Source organism: Cajanus cajan, chromosome 10, assembly GCF_000230855.2.
Source record: "Cajanus cajan strain Asha chromosome 10, NIPB_CcT2T_4, whole genome shotgun sequence".
In the NCBI taxonomy this organism is placed as follows: Eukaryota; Viridiplantae; Streptophyta; class Magnoliopsida; order Fabales; family Fabaceae; genus Cajanus; species Cajanus cajan.
Genome location: NC_138526.1, coordinates 37,881,958 through 37,899,667, shown reverse-complemented (window position 1 = coordinate 37,899,667; position 17,710 = coordinate 37,881,958). Strand labels below are relative to the sequence as shown.

At 29.7% G+C, this 17,710-nt stretch overlaps 1 protein-coding gene across 2 annotated transcripts; it reads left to right on the top strand.

The window, feature by feature from the left end:
* The first annotated feature begins 4,516 nt into the window (after positions 1-4,516).
* Positions 4,517-17,434, top strand: LOC109815580 (uncharacterized). 2 transcript variants are annotated; one of them, XM_083065878.1, is made up of 21 exons: positions 4,517-5,032; positions 5,533-5,663; positions 8,027-8,083; positions 10,740-10,767; positions 10,846-10,968; positions 11,731-11,842; positions 11,996-12,033; positions 12,148-12,201; positions 12,731-12,799; positions 12,907-13,023; positions 13,153-13,221; positions 13,703-13,782; positions 14,039-14,170; positions 14,244-14,520; positions 14,952-15,041; positions 15,136-15,303; positions 15,655-15,773; positions 15,872-16,001; positions 16,707-16,831; positions 16,904-17,068; positions 17,194-17,434. In XM_083065878.1, exons 2-21 carry the CDS (start codon positions 5,569-5,571, stop codon positions 17,219-17,221), a joined length of 2,076 nt encoding a protein of 691 aa, XP_082922004.1. In that variant the 5' UTR covers positions 4,517-5,032; positions 5,533-5,568; the 3' UTR covers positions 17,222-17,434. The 2 variants fall into 2 exon arrangements, with proteins under 2 accessions (XP_082922004.1, XP_082922005.1); XM_083065879.1 differs by lacking the exon at positions 4,517-5,032 and having other exon boundaries at positions 5,081-5,663.
* Positions 17,435-17,710: the final 276 nt, after the last annotated feature.

Here is a 17,710-nt window from a genome sequence, read left to right as displayed (position 1 = left end):
CCTCATATGGTTAAACTGGGCTGGTTGTGGCAAGGATGGTTTTTGCCCATATAAAGTAATAAATTGGTTGCCCAAGTAAAATTTCAATGTCAGTGTACTGTAATTAGAGATATGTGGTCCAATTGTTGCTAACCATGCGGCACCTAACACCAAATCAGCACCCGAAACTGGTAACAAATACACTGGTAGCTTCAATGTATGACCCTGGATTCGCACCCCCAGGTCCCGAATCAGTCCTTCAGCAACTAGTGAATTTCCATTACCAACCAAAACCTGTAAGTTGGGAATTGGTTCCACTGGTATTTTTAGACATTGGGCTATTCTCGGCTGTAGAAAGTTATCTGAACTTCCACTGTCTAATAATATTTGGACTCTGACCCCATTAATTGACCCCTGGAATTTCATTGTCCCTAGGCCTGAAGAGCCATTTAATGCATTATAGGACAAATGATGGTCTTGAGAACCTGTACCCATGACTGCTTCTATTACATCAGGTGGCTCAGGTTGCAATTCAGGTTCGTCATCTTCTTCCCATTGTAGAACAAAATACTGTTTGTTAGGACATCTGTGGTTAGGAGAAAATTTGTCATCACAAGTGAAACAAATGCCCTTATCCCTTCTTAATTGCATTTCAGCAGAGGTCAACTTTTTGACATAGGTTGGCTTAGAATCTGGGGAAGGTAAAAGTGGGGGTAAGCTGGTGGATTTTAGGGATTGAGGGGTGGTTTGGTTTGTGTTTGTGGTTTGATTTTTTTGAAAAAAACTGGAAGAGAATGGTTTAGGTTTAATGGTATATTTTTCTTCGTATAGTTTGGCCAATGAAACAGTTCTGAGGAGAGAAGGTGGTGATTGGGCAATAACATCCCTTCGAATGTCAGGCTTCAAACCTCCAACAAAGCAATCCAAGAGCGCCTCCTGAGTAACTCCCTGCACCCGATTGGCAAGTGCTGTAAATTGCACGTAATAAGCTTGAACTGAGTTAGTTTGCGTGAGTTTAAACAACTGTGATCTCGGGCCCTCATACGGAGAAGGACCAAATTCCATTTCCAAAGCTCTGGTAAAAGCAATCCAAGAATGAAAGGGATGTTCACGAATCATCATTTGATACCAGGGAACAACATCTTTATCCAAATGAATCGATGCAATAAGTAAACGTTGGTCATCAGGGGTTCGATAATAGCTGAAAAACTGTTCGGCCTTGAATATCCATTGCAGAACCTCAGATCCATCAAATCGGGGAAAATCAAGCTTAACGCTCCTAACCTGAAATGGTTGATTATGCCCATTGTTTGACGAAGCAGATTCCGTACTCGAATGTTGTTTGAGTACCATCTCCATCGTCGTCTCTAACGTTTCAAAACGAGCAGCATGCTCCTTCTCACGTGATTCCATTATTTCTAGAATCCGCTTGACGTCCGCTGTGAGTTCCTTCATGCGTGTATTTTCCGCCATGACGAGATGAAAGCACCAATGTAATGAGGTAACAATCAAGAAAAATTGGAATATAACAGTAAGAGAAATCAAATGGTACTGAATTTCATCCTCATTACGAAATTATCAATGTTGCAAAACAACGTCAGTGGAATATGCAGAAAATAAGAAATTATAGCAAATATAATGATGAAAACAAGAAAGATCCCAAGAGAGAACGGATCATCCACAATTTCCTTCCACACACTCTCTCTCTTCTAACGGCCCCTTTTATATTATTCCTTCAGCCAATGATAATCCTTCAATTTGGTGTTAGTTATTTTGGGCCGAGAGCCCTTCCTGGCCCTCAATTTCCCTTCCTCCACGTGCTCCTCACTCTCTTTCTCTGCTAATGACTCTTTTATCATGTTCTGCCTTGTTACATAGTGTTCTTTAGCTACATTGATACCCACCAGTAGGGACCTTTAAAAGTTGATCATGTCAGGATGAGATGAATCATATTATGATAGTTAAAGTAAGCAACTCATGAAAACTTGAGTTCTCATATGAAATGTCTTAATTTTTACTAGGAAAATCTAACACTAAAAAATGTAAAATTAAAATAAATTGGATGAGAAAATTTAGAACTATCATTTCTTTAATTTTTGTAATCACCTAGTCTTATTTTGTTAGGTTTTGCTCAATATTGACGAATATTTGTATGCTTAACATCTTGAATTGCAACTATCTTTATATAATTTGATATTTTGGCTCATAGTTGTCATGATATAATCCTTGCTTAGTAGTATTTTTGTTGAATTACAATGTTTTCCTATCTCACTCTTAATCTATTGATAAACTAAAAGAGGCAATTACAAGGCATTACAATATTCAAGGAACTCTCGTAGTCTCATTCATTTGTGAACCTTAAGAAGTATATATAGAAGGTAAAGGAAACAAAGATTTTCTAGTTGTATTTAAGTCCTCTGAACTTATACATAGTATGTATTTAGTGATTTTTTTCATTTCACTTTACCTCCTTTCAAATTTAATTACACGATTGTATTCTATTGAGATGAATTATGATTTTAATTATCTCTTGACATGTCAATTTTGACTTTGATGTTAGTGGGAATTTTTAATCTTTATCAATTGTATAGTGAAATGAGATGAATATTCTTGGATAATTTTATATATATAATCAAGAAGTGAACTTTCGATGAATATTATCTATAAAAAAATAGAAAAAATTGCAGAAATGGATAAATTGGTTTTAAAAAAATTAGGTGGATACAAAAGAAATCACAAGTTGTTTGGTACTAGAAATTTATAATTTAGAGATCAATTTGCAGACTGATGTTTTCGTCACAAAATCAGTTTCTACATTAGTCATTATAAATATGTTGCTGAATCGGTTGCTATATAATATGTTAACATATTGGTCACTATAAAATCAATCTCTTAATTAAATGCTATAAAATTGGTCTCTTAATTGGTTGTTATAATATCCGTCACTTATTTGGTAGCTAAAATACCAGTCACTAAATCAACTACTATAATATGAGTCACTAATTAAATTGGTTTCTTAGTGTGTAAAATTGGTCTCCAAAATTAGCGACTAACAGTTTAGCTAGCATTCAATTTCTAATATAGTCTCTAATCATTTAGAGACTGAATATCTTAATTTAGAGACCAAATTTTCAGTCTCTAAAAGAAATTTTTCTTGTGGTCTTTGAATATATACTAAGGTTGTTTATTCATTTTGTAAAAAAATTTAAATTGTCAATACACTTGATTTGAAAAAAAGGTGATTTGTTATGAAAAAGGGTGAATTACCAAGAGCTTGAATTCTGTAAATATACTTTATATTTTTTAAGCTTGAATTCTTTTCTCTTTAAATTTTCTTGAATAATTAAATTGAAGGGATTAAAGTTGAGGATGGAGGATGTCTTTATTTTTTATTCTATCTCTCTTTTTAATTTTATTCCATTTTTCTCAAATTAAATAATATGAAAATCTTTATAATTTTTAGGAATCTAAATATTTTTTTAAGTTTAAATATGTTTTTAGTCCCTCAAATTTAAGACAAATTTATTTTTGGTCTTTCAAATTTAAAACTATTGTTTTTGGTCCCTGAAATTTTTGAAAATATTGTTTTAGTCCCTTAGGTTACCAATAACATATTTGAAAATGATAAATTAAGATGGTTAAATAATATCAATTGGATTTAATGTGATGTTTTTACTAATAAGAACACTAATAGGTAGATTTTATGTAATAATATTTGATAAATTTCTAAATAAAATTTGAATATAAGGACTAAAATAAGATTTTTTGAAATTATAGGGATTAAAAATAATAATTTTAAATTTGAGGGACCAAAAATAAATTTATCCTAAATCTGAGAGACTAAAAACATAAGAAAACAATAAATTGTTTCATGTGTTAACAATGTCCAAATGATTTTCAAAAATGACATCTATAGAATTATTTGTTGCCACCTAAATGTTAAAACTTGAAATTTGTCTCTCTAAAATTATAAATTATATTTTATAAGAGAAAAAACATGCTGCCATATATAAAATTGTGTATGTTATGAATTATGTGTATATACATCTTTATACAAGGTTAAGGATTTGTTTAGATAAACTTTTGCTGAAACACCTTTTGAAGAGAAAAATATGAAGGAAAAAATGAAATAAATTTCTCTATAAATTAAAATTAGCTTATAGAATTAGTTTTATGCCTAAGTTAATGTATAGAAACTCTCTCTTATTAGATTCTCTAAAATCTTATTTTTTTAATTTATATATAAATTAATTTTAACTTATAGAGAAACTTATTTAATTTTTCTTTTTTATTTTTACTTCTTAAAAGTGTTTATAGAAAAATTTATCCAAACAAACCCTAAATCTAATTAAAGCAACTTTATATTCCTTACTTCAAATTTGACTACATGAATTTTCTAAAATTTGTAATTTCTAAAACAATCTCTAAGCAAGAAATTGTATCAATACATTTTATAATTTACTTTTTAATACAATTTTTTTTTTAAATTACAAATTTTCACAAGTGTCATTTTATAATTAATGAATATTTCATATAAATTTGTAGTTTCTAATGAATTTTAAATAATAATAAAAATGTTCTACAAAATTTACTATGCACTTGTAGAGCCAATGATTTAGTATATTTTTTTTTTAATACAATGACCTAGTATTCTAAATTTGTGACTTAAGATACAAAATCAATTTAAATACAACAAATTTATATTTTATTACTACAAACTTGACGTCTCCTAATAAATCTTTAAAAAATTGAAAATAAAGAATATAATTACTAAATAAATATCTAAATTTTCTCATACAAAATGTTGGTGACTAAATTAATCTCAAAAACTAATCTTACAATGTCATCTTTTTTGTATAATTTCATACAAAAAGTACTAATTTTTTTTTATATAAACAAAAAAGGTGTGAAACTTGTATAGCCCTCCCTTCTTCCTAATCATCGGCATTTATACACAAATCACGCCAAATCCAAAACATAAGAAGAGAGATAATGACATTAAGCAACACAGATCTGTCCCTTAAACTGCCACTAACCCAAATCGTATTCACAAGTGAGTTTCCATCTTATTATAATGTCACATTCCGTCAAATGTTGATTTGGGTGTTTCTTTTTCTCTTTCCTTTCTTTTTCTTCACCGTGAACCAAATTCCAATGCCATTTTTGTTTTAAATTAAGAAAAACTTGCATCCTAAATTCCACCTAATAATTATTGCACTACTTCACCAGGCTCACATGTTTTGATTTCATTCCATCAGTTTCCACTATATTGTGCCTTTATTCTTAATTGTTTTGATTCTTTCATTAATTTCTCCCCAAAAATTGAGTCACGGTTGAATTGGGGGTTGTGTAATTATCTACAAGTTTGGATTTTTATTTGATTAATTTGATTTGGTGCTCAATGATGTTATTTTCTAATATGTTATTTTCTAATAATGTGTATGTTTGGTTTTTGATTTCATTTTAATTGGTGGAATTTGGAGAATGTGGAGGGATTGAAGATGTGTGATTTTCAGCATGTGTGTCTCTGAGTTGTGTACTTTGGTGTTTCAGGTGAATGTGTGAGGCTTTGAGGAATTGTTCTTGAGAATGACTGATGTGGCAAATCTTGTTGAGGCATCAGGAACAAGATTTAGTTCGTTGGAGCTTATTGGGCAAGGATCATTTGGAGACGTCTATAAAGCGTAGGTGTTAATTTTAGGATTGGTTTGTTGGGTTCTACAAAGTCAAAGTTATCTCATATTCATTTTTAATTGTATGAGTACTTGTATTGTATATGCAAATTTCTTGTTAATTGGGTTAATCAATAGTTCTAATGTAGGAATTTCTTTCTTCTTGTTTCTATATAGGTGAAATAATATTGAAATTTCTCTTATTAACAAAATTTGTAAAATTGTTCTTTATATGCTCATTCAATACTAAAATGTATGGAATATATATATATATATATATATATATATATATATATATATATATATATATATATATATATATATATATATATATATGCGATTTGATGCTAGTATGAATAAAGAGCATTAATGGATGCAAACATTAGATAAACATCATTATAAAATGGACCGAATGAAATTTTTGGATAATAGTTAATATTGTAAAAGAAAATGTGTATAATGGTACCTTTCTCCAAAATTTGGAAAATAAGCATGAAGATTAGCTATAGTAGACAAAGTGAAAGTAAAATTAAGCCACACTTTTAGGAGCAAGAGTTTAATTGCATTTATTTATTAAAAGAAATAGGTCATGTGCATTTTATTTTTATAACTAATGAGTGATTTTAAATATTACTATAAACACAATAATAACAACAACCTCAATGACAATTTATTTATTTATTTTATTGAGGTTGGCTACATGAATCAAACTATGCCATTGTGTTTTGTCTCAAACCAATTGTTAACTCATCCAAATTAGTTCTAGATACTTTTTAACGGATTTACTTAGAGCTTTTCTAGTTCTATCTCTACCTTAATAATTAGGCTATCCTCCATATGATTAACTCTTCTAATTGAAACTTGTATTAATCTTCTGGTAATAGGTCCAAACTATGTTATAGGAATTTTTACCAACTTTTCCTCAATAGATGTCATTTCAAATTTCTTCCTAATACATGAATTCTTGATTTTTATTTTACTTTTTTCTGTTTATATGATTTCTCATTCAACACAACATTTTCATCTGCTATCTCTTGTGCTCTTGCTGGCCTTTTTATCATTGAACATACAATATCATAAAATGTTACTTGTCTTATGATTATTTAGTAAAAAATTTCCTTTAGTTTAAATGACACTTGTCTATCATGGGTAAAACATGAAACCAGCTTTAATGTGTTTCAACCTCTCTATTGTCTTTTATGATACATGTAGGACACCTAAACAATATTACTTGTAGCATGATATGATTCCTAATTTTTACCTTCAAGTTGATGCTAAAGCACATCTTGTCAAATTTTCATTTTATATACTTTGTTATTATTTCTACTTAAATGAGCATTTATGTTATTTCTAAGCTTTTCTCCATAACTCTAGTTTAATATTTATTTCCTTTCTTGGATCTTTTGCTATAAATATAACATGTGCAAAAAAAATTTATTAAGGCATTGGATCCCGGATATGTTGAGTATGAATGTCTAAAATCAAGGTAAAAATACAAGGTTTAAAGTTGACATGTGGCGTAAACCCATAGAACATAAACACGTGATCTATCCATGTATGCTACAAATATTTAATGTTTGTTATCTATTACCCAATATATCCTCTTCTTTTATCTACGCTTGTAAATTTCTATGTAAAAATTTGCAACAAAGTACATCATAGACTTTTACTATAAAGAGAAGGATATATGTCCTTTTTAGATCATTTTCACTACTTAAATTTTCCATTACAATAACAATTCTTATGTTGGCCTTTTATTTTCTTTTTGCATTTGTTTTACACTTAAAGTGATATGTACAATCTAGATCATGGCATATTGTATGAAATATACAATTAGAAAATTCATGTTGGATTCCAAACATGACATGTCTAGTTTCTAGAGAACTACCTAGTTGGCAAATATTGGTAGCCAAGCATAAATGTGTTGAGTGTTTTTATTCTTTTTATGGGTGATAGTTAATAGTTGTGTTTATCTAACTCATTTTGTATGGACATTACAAAGTTATTGAAACTAAGACGCATAAGTCACGATCATTGGAATTTTTATGCTTTGCAAAATAAAACCAAGCATATTACTTATTTGAGCTCTATTTTGTATAATACTTGGGAAAAAAATTTTACTGGTAAGGATTCAAGAAAATGTCTACTTTAGCAAGTTTATAGATATTGTTTATACAGTCAAGAAGATAAATAGTAAGAAATACATATGAGAAACTTCAACAAGATTATTTATGTTTTGTAGTCAATCTTCATTGTAGCATAAAATAAAAATAATATGGCTAAAGAACTAGTTATTGTTCCTTTTTATTTATAGGCCACAAGTTAAACGCAGAAAATGAGTTGTTTGTCTCTTTGTTTTACTATTTTATTTCCAGGTTTGATAGAGAGCTCAACAAATTAGTCGCCATCAAAGTAATTGATTTGGAAGAATCGTAAGTCTATTATCCCTTGTCTATTATTTTCGACAATACTATAATTCTTGAAACTACAATATTGGCCATATTAAGGGTGCTAACAAATTGTATAGTAATGATAACCTTAAAATATGTCGATATATTATAATTTTGGGACTTTTAAAACTGAAAAAATATTAGTTTCTCCTTATTTCAATCCTTGATAGTCTTTTTGTCATAGAGGAAGATGGATTTTGCAAACTGATTGATCATCTTAGTTCACTTAACTTCATTGAAGATTGAGGTAGAAATAGTACTAATATGAGTATTTGGTTGATGAGTTTTCTCTCCCGTCATACTTTGATATTACTAATTGAACATGAAAGACCAAGGACAAAAATGAAAGGTGTGGAGATAAGCAAGTGGTTAGGAGTAATTACTTACATAATTGTTCAAGCAATTTGCATAAATCATACGAGACAATTGGTATGAGATTTCATTCTGAATAGTAAGCATTCAGAAAATTAAGCATTAGCTCAACTGGAGATAGAAAAGCCCCTAGATGGACTATCATTTCCTTTAAGTCCTTTGTAGTTTTGATAGTGATGCAGATAATTCATTCGATTGTATTTTTTTTAAGTTTTCTCAGTTGTTTATCTCTAAAGTAAAAATTTAAAATTATTTTTTTGTTATACAACAATTTGCTCCAACCCCATATTTGCTAATAGGGATGTAGTGAATGTGATGATAGAAGCGTTGGAGGCTTTGGAACATTATGTGGTATTTTTGAAGAACTTGGATGGTTTGATGGAATTAAGCTATTACTTGGTAATTATATGAATAGAGAAAGGGCTTTGGCCTTGAGGTGGAAGATGACAATGAATAACACATTTTGTAAAAGTTGAAGTTATAGAATGAGAAGGCAAAATCTGAAAATGATTCTAAGTGTTTTCTAGAAGAATATAGATCTTGGTCAATAATTATATGACTTTATGAATGGATTGTTTGGATGAAGAAGGTTTTTGAGGTGCAACAGACTTACAGTTAAGGATGCATATATGGGTCAAGATTCGCAGACTAGCTCATTAATCTGACAGCTCGCATGGATACATGCCCATTATTTTTAGAATTTGTCCAACTATATCAAATTTTAGGCTTGACTTGAGAAGTCTACAGACTTTGCAAGTTTAATTCGTGAAGCCTGGTTAGCCTATTTAACAATAATATGTTTTATTTATTTATTGACACCATTATTTTTTTTTAAGACACATAGGCTTTGATATTTAATTTGTATATTTAGACTTTTAAATTTTCAAGACATTAAAACTTTGATTTTTTTTAGAATGTGTAAACATTGATATGATAAGACTATGATCATTTACTTAAAATGTTTGATTTTATCACAAATGTGTGTGTATATATATATTTCTTTTCTTTTTATGTTTCCATAGTTTAAGAAAGGAAAGGAAAATAACTCCTTCAATTTGAAAAAAAATACTTTTTAAATTTTCATATTTTCATTAGATTGGTGGACTAATCCATTTATCTACAGGCTTAGAGGGTTAGATACGGGTCTAAAATTTTTAATTGTTTATTTTTTTCACATATGGACTTATCCAACCTATTTAAATGTGATCTTCACAAGTCAAATTTTAAATGGTCTGACCGATTTATATACCCACCCATACTTGCAATTGCATGCATGGAAGGCTTGATAGTTCATTGGTTCAATTTATTGAGGAAGAAAACATCATACTAAACTTGGGAAGGGTTGACAACAACATTAATGCAAAGATTCGCAAATAGAAACATGGGCAATATGCATGAAAGGAATACTACCCAAAGGAAAATGAGCTCAGTTAAGGAGTATCACTAAGATTAAATCTTGGTTGCCAAGAATAAAAATTCTTAAGGGTAATTGTTGGTGTATATCTTGGGAGGATTGAGGACCTAAGTGAAGAGTGGTATATGAATGCATGACCCAAGGTTGTTACAAAGGCTATAAATTTGGCCAGAGATATGGAAGAGGTTAAATGCCATAGGTTTCCTTGCCAAATTAGCGAATTCCAATTTTGATTGCTAGTGAAAAGCTATGGACAAAACCTGGGAGGAATTATGACTCAATTGGGTTCTATGGGAACCATACTAGTTTGTAGATAATTTTCTTAACAATAACATGTTTCATCGTGGCCAACCATTTGGTACCATGCACATGTGCTCGAATGAAAAAAAAAATTATGATCTTCCACAAGAGTCCTCATGTTGGGGGAATCCACAATTTTTTCTTTAAGAGGGTAAGGTGAAACTTCAAAAGGTTGGCATTGATAGGTAATGCTTAGGACATAAGAATGAAAGATGTGGGGCAAAGTAGTTGGTTAGAGTTACAAAATTACTTTGAGGGTTTAAAGTTGTTGGAGAATAAATAAGTGGTTTGCTTAAATAGTAGGATGGAGTACAAGACAATTTCATTATGAATTATTATTAGAGAGTTGAGCATTAACTCAACGATAAAAAAGGGAAAATATTTTTAAATGGGCCTCATTTATGTTGATTATTTTAGATAAAGATTTTCACCACAAAAAAAGTCACAATTCTTATTAACATTGTACTTTTGTTATATTTCACTTTGAATCTATATGCATTTCTACCTAGCTGCTTCCTAATTTCTCTTTCATTTCTTTTTGTTACTTCACAGAGAGGATGAAATTGATGATATCCAGAAGGTATAATGTTGTGGATTACTTGTACTTGACATTTAATATACCCAAATGTTTAACTTTTGATTTGTTTAATGTTTTCAGGAAATTTCTGTTCTATCCCAATGTCGATGTCCATACATTACTGAGTATTATGGTTCTTATATCAATCAAACTAAACTTTGGATAATCATGGAATACATGGCTGGTGGCTCAGTTGCTGATCTAGTAGGTTACTTTTGTTTACTTGCACTTCTATGTTTAGTGCATGAAGATTAAAATTCACGTTTTGTTAAAAATTATCCTTTAGTAAATTACCATGCTTATTCTTGAACAATTTTTTACTTATTTTTTATAAAATAAAAAAATCACTAAGACAAAAAAGGTTACAAAGAGATCATTCTTTTAAGAGAAAAAATGATTTCTAGAGAACAATCAAAAGAAAATATGGTTACTTGAATTCTTTGTGTGTAATTTCTGACTAACATGGGAAAACAGTTACAAGCATGCATAAATATTCAACATATAAAAAAGTATCCTAGGGGGAAATGCTAATGGTTTAGCACTCACTACTTAGTATCCATCTTTCGTCCAAGGTTCATATTGATCTCTTAGGAGTTTACAATAGGGGATTGGCTATTTAAATTCCAATGAACCAAAGAAATGATATAAAATTGAATTATATATTACATATGTTAGTGAAGCTTGACGTTGTAGTTATAATTCTTGTATGTTTGTAATATAATTTTGTTATCATCTATGACAACATAATTTGTAGATTGATGTTGGTTGATTTAGTTTGTATGACTTTGGATGCTTATAACTTTTTTTTTTTTTTTTGGTTTTTAACCTTCGATCTCTTTTGTTATTTATTTTCATTGGTTGCTCTAGGAAGATTTCTTATCTTTCTTTGTACTTACCCTGTTATTAAATTTTCTATCATTAAAAAAAAACTCATTTATGGAGTTAATTTTAGTTTTGCTGTTATAGCTTCAATCAGGTCCTCCCCTTGATGAAATGTCAATTGCCTGCATTCTACGTGACTTGTTGCATGCTATTGATTATCTGCATAGTGAAGGAAAAATTCATAGAGACCTTAAAGGTATTAGCTACAAATCTATAGCCATTAAATTTGTTGTACTTCAAAACTTATTTTCCCTTGTCCATCTATATTTTTATAGTTATGAGATTTTTCTTTTTTGCATTAATTTACATTAGCTTTATAATTGACAATATTTGCATTTTAATTATACAGCTGCAAACATTTTATTAACTGAGATCGGTGATGTAAAGGTACGTTATATTATGAAAAATGTTATATCTTTGTTTATTTTATATGACATCATTGAAAGATGATACACATGATAATTTAAGATGTAAATTTACATATACATGAAATGTTACTAGGTTGCAGATTTTGGTGTTTCTGCTCAATTAACGAGGACTATATCAAGGAGAAAGGTAAGCATATATCATTAAAATTAATTACACATGGATGGTTATTGATATAATATATGTTTTCATTATATTTAGATTAAAACTCATCTATTATTTTATGATTTATCATCTCAGTCTTAACTTTTTAACATTCTTTCAAGAGTATAAAATTGTTCTCTCTTTTTTTCCAATTAGATAATCAAATTGAATTTATAATCTCCCAAAGTGAGTAAAAATAACATTCTTTGAAGAGTATAAAATTGTTCTCTCTCTTTTTTTTTTTTTCAATTACATAATCAAATTGAATTTATAATCTCCCAAAGTGATTAAAAAAAGGCGTGTAAAGTGCAGAATATCATGTTTCTTGATGTAATTTGAGTCAAGCAAACTAATTTTTAAGTTGTTGTTTTCCTTATATAGGTTGTATTTTTCTATCAGAACCCTTATTACATATAATTCTTAGTACAATTGAAAAGTCACATGGTAATCTAAATTAGTATTCTTCATTTTTGACTAAATATGCTAACATTTATTTTTATCATCATCATAACAGACATTTGTAGGAACACCATTCTGGATGGCACCTGAAGTTATTCAAAATACAGATGGATATAATGAAAAGGTTGTAATATATTTTACATGTCTTTTGTTATGTTTCTCTTTTGTTATGTTTTTTCTTATTTTTATTCAAATTGTGTTAATTTTTTTTGGATTATTCTGCTTATTTAGGCAGATATTTGGTCTCTAGGGATCACTGCAATTGAGATGGCAAAAGGGGAGCCTCCACTTGCTGATCTTCACCCGATGAGAGTGCTTTTCATCATACCTCGTGAGAATCCTCCACAGGTTATGCTCTTTAATGTCAAACAATTTAATCTTTAAAGTTTTGAACAATTAGAAGCAAATTAAGTTTTTCAAATAAGGATGTTATTTTTCCATTATAACACATTTGACATTTAATCTCATTGTATTCAGCTTGATGATCATTTTTCTCGTTCATTGAAAGACTTTGTTTCACTATGCTTAAAGAAGGTTCCTGCTGAGGCAAGTGCCTATGCTTTTCATACACTTATTATTATTATTATTATTATTATTGTTATTTCATATTCGTCAATTCTCTTGGGCATGTTTATAGTTTTTTTATACAAATGAAAAGATTATGCTTTATGGTTCAAATCAAATGAAATGTTCATTTTACGGATTGTACGAGAACATCCACAAGATATTCCTTTTTTTAATACTAAATATGCTTTTTTAGAACATTTGGGGGGGGGGGGGGGGTTAATAATAAGAAATATTAATTAAAATATTTGATGTAGGATATCTTAACTTGCATTGTAATTTAGTAATAATAAGGATAATAAAAGTATTTGTATATATTTTTCCTAATGAAATTTGTAGATGCCAACATGATATGATGTATTTTTAGTTTTCCCTGAGTAGTAGGCTAGTTTGGAGTGGAATTGGTGAAGTTGATTCTGCCTGTCAAGCTCTTAATTCCCCCTTTTAATGGATTCAATTCCAGAGGCCAAGTGCTAAGGAACTTCTCAAAGATCGTTTTATTCGAAATGCTAAGAAGAATCCAAAGCTTTCAGAAAGAATAAGGTGTGAATTATTGATACAAGTTTTGCTATGTTTTATACATGTAATTCTACCTCAATTTTGCTTTACGTTATTATTTTTTCTATTATTCTTCCATTTTACTTTTGTGAAGTTAATATACCTTAGGAAAAAAATAAATAAACGATGAGATGCTTAATTAACTTATGAAACCCTTTTTTTTGTGTAACTTTAGCATGCTATTCATTAGAAAATTGAAAATTTCAAGTATTATTCCCCTACTTGTGGTTTCATATTATAGGGAACGTCCAAAGTACCAAATAAAGGAAGAGCAAGAAGAGACACCTAGAAATAGCTCAAGAGGGAGGGGTGAGGCAACAGATACAGTAAAGGTGGCTAGAGATTTAAGAGGTGAAGAAAATAATCGACCCAGGTAGGTTATGACTATTGGATACTAGTTTTTATTTTACTTACTGAATGTTTTATGAATAGTTTCTAATTTGCAGGGATCAGAATCAAACCCTAAAAAGTGTTGGATGGGACTTCAACATTGGTGGATCACAGGGTACTGGAACCTCTCGTAATGTTTCTCGACCACCTCAATTTAGAGATAAGAAAACTGAAGTTTCACATAACCAGCTTACCCAAAGAAAAGCTCCAGAAAATGTTTATCAAGGGGGATCCACCAATAGAATTGCATCAAATGAGTCACTTGAAAGTTCTTCTAGAGGAGATCTTAAAGCCCCCCACCATGATGAGTATTTGGATAATCACCTTGAAGATGTAATCGATTTTTATTATGCGTGCCTCTCTTTTTCAAAGCAAGTTAACTTAATCAATTGAATGATATATTTAGTAACCACATCTCCTTGGAGGAAGGAACCTTTGGGTGTTTTTGGTATTTATAAAACGTTGGATATATGATCACTACTTAACTAGTTAACTCTAAATGATTACCTGCCAAGCTTTTAGACACTTTGAGCTTAAAGTGATAAAAAAAATTGTACAACTAATATTGCTAGCTACCAGATTAGCAAACACAAATAAAAAATAATTTTTTGTATTGGTACATTTTTTTTATAGAATTAACATATCAATATTATTTGAAAGAATTGTGTCATTCACAAAGTAAAGATGGAATTCCTATGAACTTATTGAAGTTTCATTTTGAACAACCTAAACTTCTTTGACCTTCTAAAATCTTTATTTTGTAGGGTGACTTATTTGGGAATGAAATAGGAACTGTTGTTGTTCGATCTCCAAAAGGATCAAGGTCATCTGTGTTTCGTGACCAGAACTCTCAGGTATTGTTCAATCTTGTGTTACTTTAACAAGAAATTCAAGAGTTCTTATAGTTGTTTTGGATAGTCATCAACTCAAGATTTTAATTAAATGTAGTCTAGCAGCAGCCATGCTTCTTTTGAAGATGCTTCTACAAGTGGAACTGTTGTTTTACGTAGCCAGCAGAATGACTCTGATTCTCCACAGACACCAAGGTCTCGATTGGGAATTCATGACAAAAAATCAAATGCCTTAACAGAAGATAGTGCAGCAAATCTTGCTGAGGTTCTATTTCTTTGTTATATAAGTTGTAAACTTCACTTGCTGTGTCGATTAATTTAGCACAAAATAAGCCTCCTCTATTTCTTGTGTATATGCTTACTTCCATGATGTTGTTGATTTATTTGTGGAATAATATTTTATTATTTTCCCTTGCTATAGTTTTGCCTGAGTTACCCACTCGATTTGTTATGTAGGGTATATTAATTCTAAAACCATTTGCCAAGCATTTGTGTCAAAAACTCCCCCTTTTTTTATGTTCATTTAAATTTATAATGAGACTTGATATGCTTGTGATTACTTGTTCAAATTGATATTGCTAATATACATCATTTTCCTACCTATTCTTTTTCATAGGCAAAGGCTGCTATCTTGAGGAAAAAAAATGCTCAAGAGAAATTTCCACGAGGAAAAATCAACAACGATAGACATGGGAGCAAAAGAGATCAAAAGTCTAGCAGCTCTGATTCTTCAAGGTACGTCCATAACAATTGAATTGATTTTTTTGTTGTTACTGAAATAAAGACGTGTATATACACTCTTGGGGGCTTTTTTTTTTTTTTTTTTTTTCCAGACCACATGGTGAATATGGTGCAAACAAGGGCTTGTTAAGATCACATCATGCTATTGGTGACGCAGAAAATTCTAAGATAATGTCATCATCTGCGCCATTATCTGTTTTACTTATTCCTTCATTAAAAGAGGTAAATTTGTTCATATATGTTATCTTTACTATTTCTAAGCAATGTGTTAGAGTAAACATTGTATTATGAATTTCTTTTATTCTAAATAACACTACAAGAAAATTATTATATAGTGACACACACTCTATAATGACACAATACGTGTCACTAAAAACTACTTTTACTCACACAATAAATATACTATATGTTGGTATATTGTTAAAAAGTGTAGGTATAGACTATAGTGGCACACAAAAATATGTTGTTAAATCTCATTTAAAATCAACACTAAAATTATATGTAACTATATGTCAAATAAGTATATACTTATATATATTATACCTATAGTGACACTTTTTGTATGTCACTATATGAAACATTTTTTGTAGTGTAAGTTTGTAGTTCCCTATAAAGCTTCTCTAGACTATATTGATTGCTTCTCAAAATTCCATTATTAAAATTGTTTAAGATATTTATTATTTTTAGTTGAGTATGATGCATTAGTTTTACTAACTATTTATCGATAATTGATTTTTACTATTAACCACCTACATGATGATTTTTCATACCAAGACTTTTTACATTATAAAAACATGATGAAATGATATTACACTAGAGAAATATGTGCATGATAAGATGGAAGTTTTGCATGCTTCGACAACTTATCACATGAATAGATTTTTTTTTCTATTATGGTTTTGGTCATATTTTGTTTTTGTTTTGTAGGCTATTGCTGATGATTCAGAAGGCTCGATTGTGCGATCGGTTATCAATTCTTTTATAAACATGGAAGGCACAAAACCTAAATCTTGTGATGTTGTTGTTAAAAAGTTGCTTCAACGGTTGGCCAGGTGTATTTTCTACTTAAGTTTTAGACAAACTTAAAACAATTATATATGTATCTCATTCTCTTGTGGGTGCAGTTCAAAGGAAGATTCATTAAAGGACCTGCAGGGACTAGCAAGCCAACTATTCAGCAAGACCAATTCAACTGAAGAAACCGAAAATGCTAATAGGAAGAAACAACAAAACAAGGAACATCATGCAAATAGCAATTTGAGTCCACTCGCAAGTTTTCTTCTCTCAAGGTTTTTGGAAGTTATCATTTTCTCAATCCATAACTTTATTCTAGAAAGTAATACTAGTTATTTATTTAATATATTATTTGGCAGTGAATATGCTTGTGAATGATATTTGGTTCTTTGTTTTACAGATGGCAAGGCCAAACCTCACAAATATAAACTCATCTTGAGTAGAGATAAAAGTTACACTTTGTGTCTTGTCTTTATTTATGCATTTATATTTTGATTAATTGTACATATACTATTATTAGAAATTATTTTTCCATGTTCTATTATTATTATTAATTTTTTTTCATAGCGATAGAAGACAATAGTGTTGTATAATTTAGAGGATTTTATAAGTTATATGTAAATTTTAACATATTACATTGATTTGTATTTTCTAATTGTAGTCCCTTTACAAAGTGGGACAACAAGTTAATACACGTATTATCACTTTTCCAACACTATTTATCATTTTATATGGATTGTTTTAGACATAATTAAGCTACCATATATATATGATATGTTAAGGAGTTTACAATAACAAATATTTCATTGGTTATTCTAATTCCTCTTGGAGTTTGGACACTTAGTAGGAAACAATACTTTATGGTGTAAGTTGAATTTTGAATGTTATTTTTTAAAAGGGTATTTATAAACATGCAC

Bases quoted from the DNA above. Each gene is read 5' to 3' on its own strand.
- LOC109815580 (XM_083065878.1), top strand. From the start codon at position 5,569: ATGACTGATGTGGCAAATCTTGTTGAGGCATCAGGAACAAGATTTAGT. The intron at 15,304-15,654 runs GTTCTATTTCTT...TCTTTTTCATAG, and splicing joins GTGCAGCAAATCTTGCTGAG to GCAAAGGCTGCTATCTTGAG. The intron at 15,774-15,871 runs GTACGTCCATAA...TTTTTTTTCCAG, and splicing joins AGCAGCTCTGATTCTTCAAG to ACCACATGGTGAATATGGTG.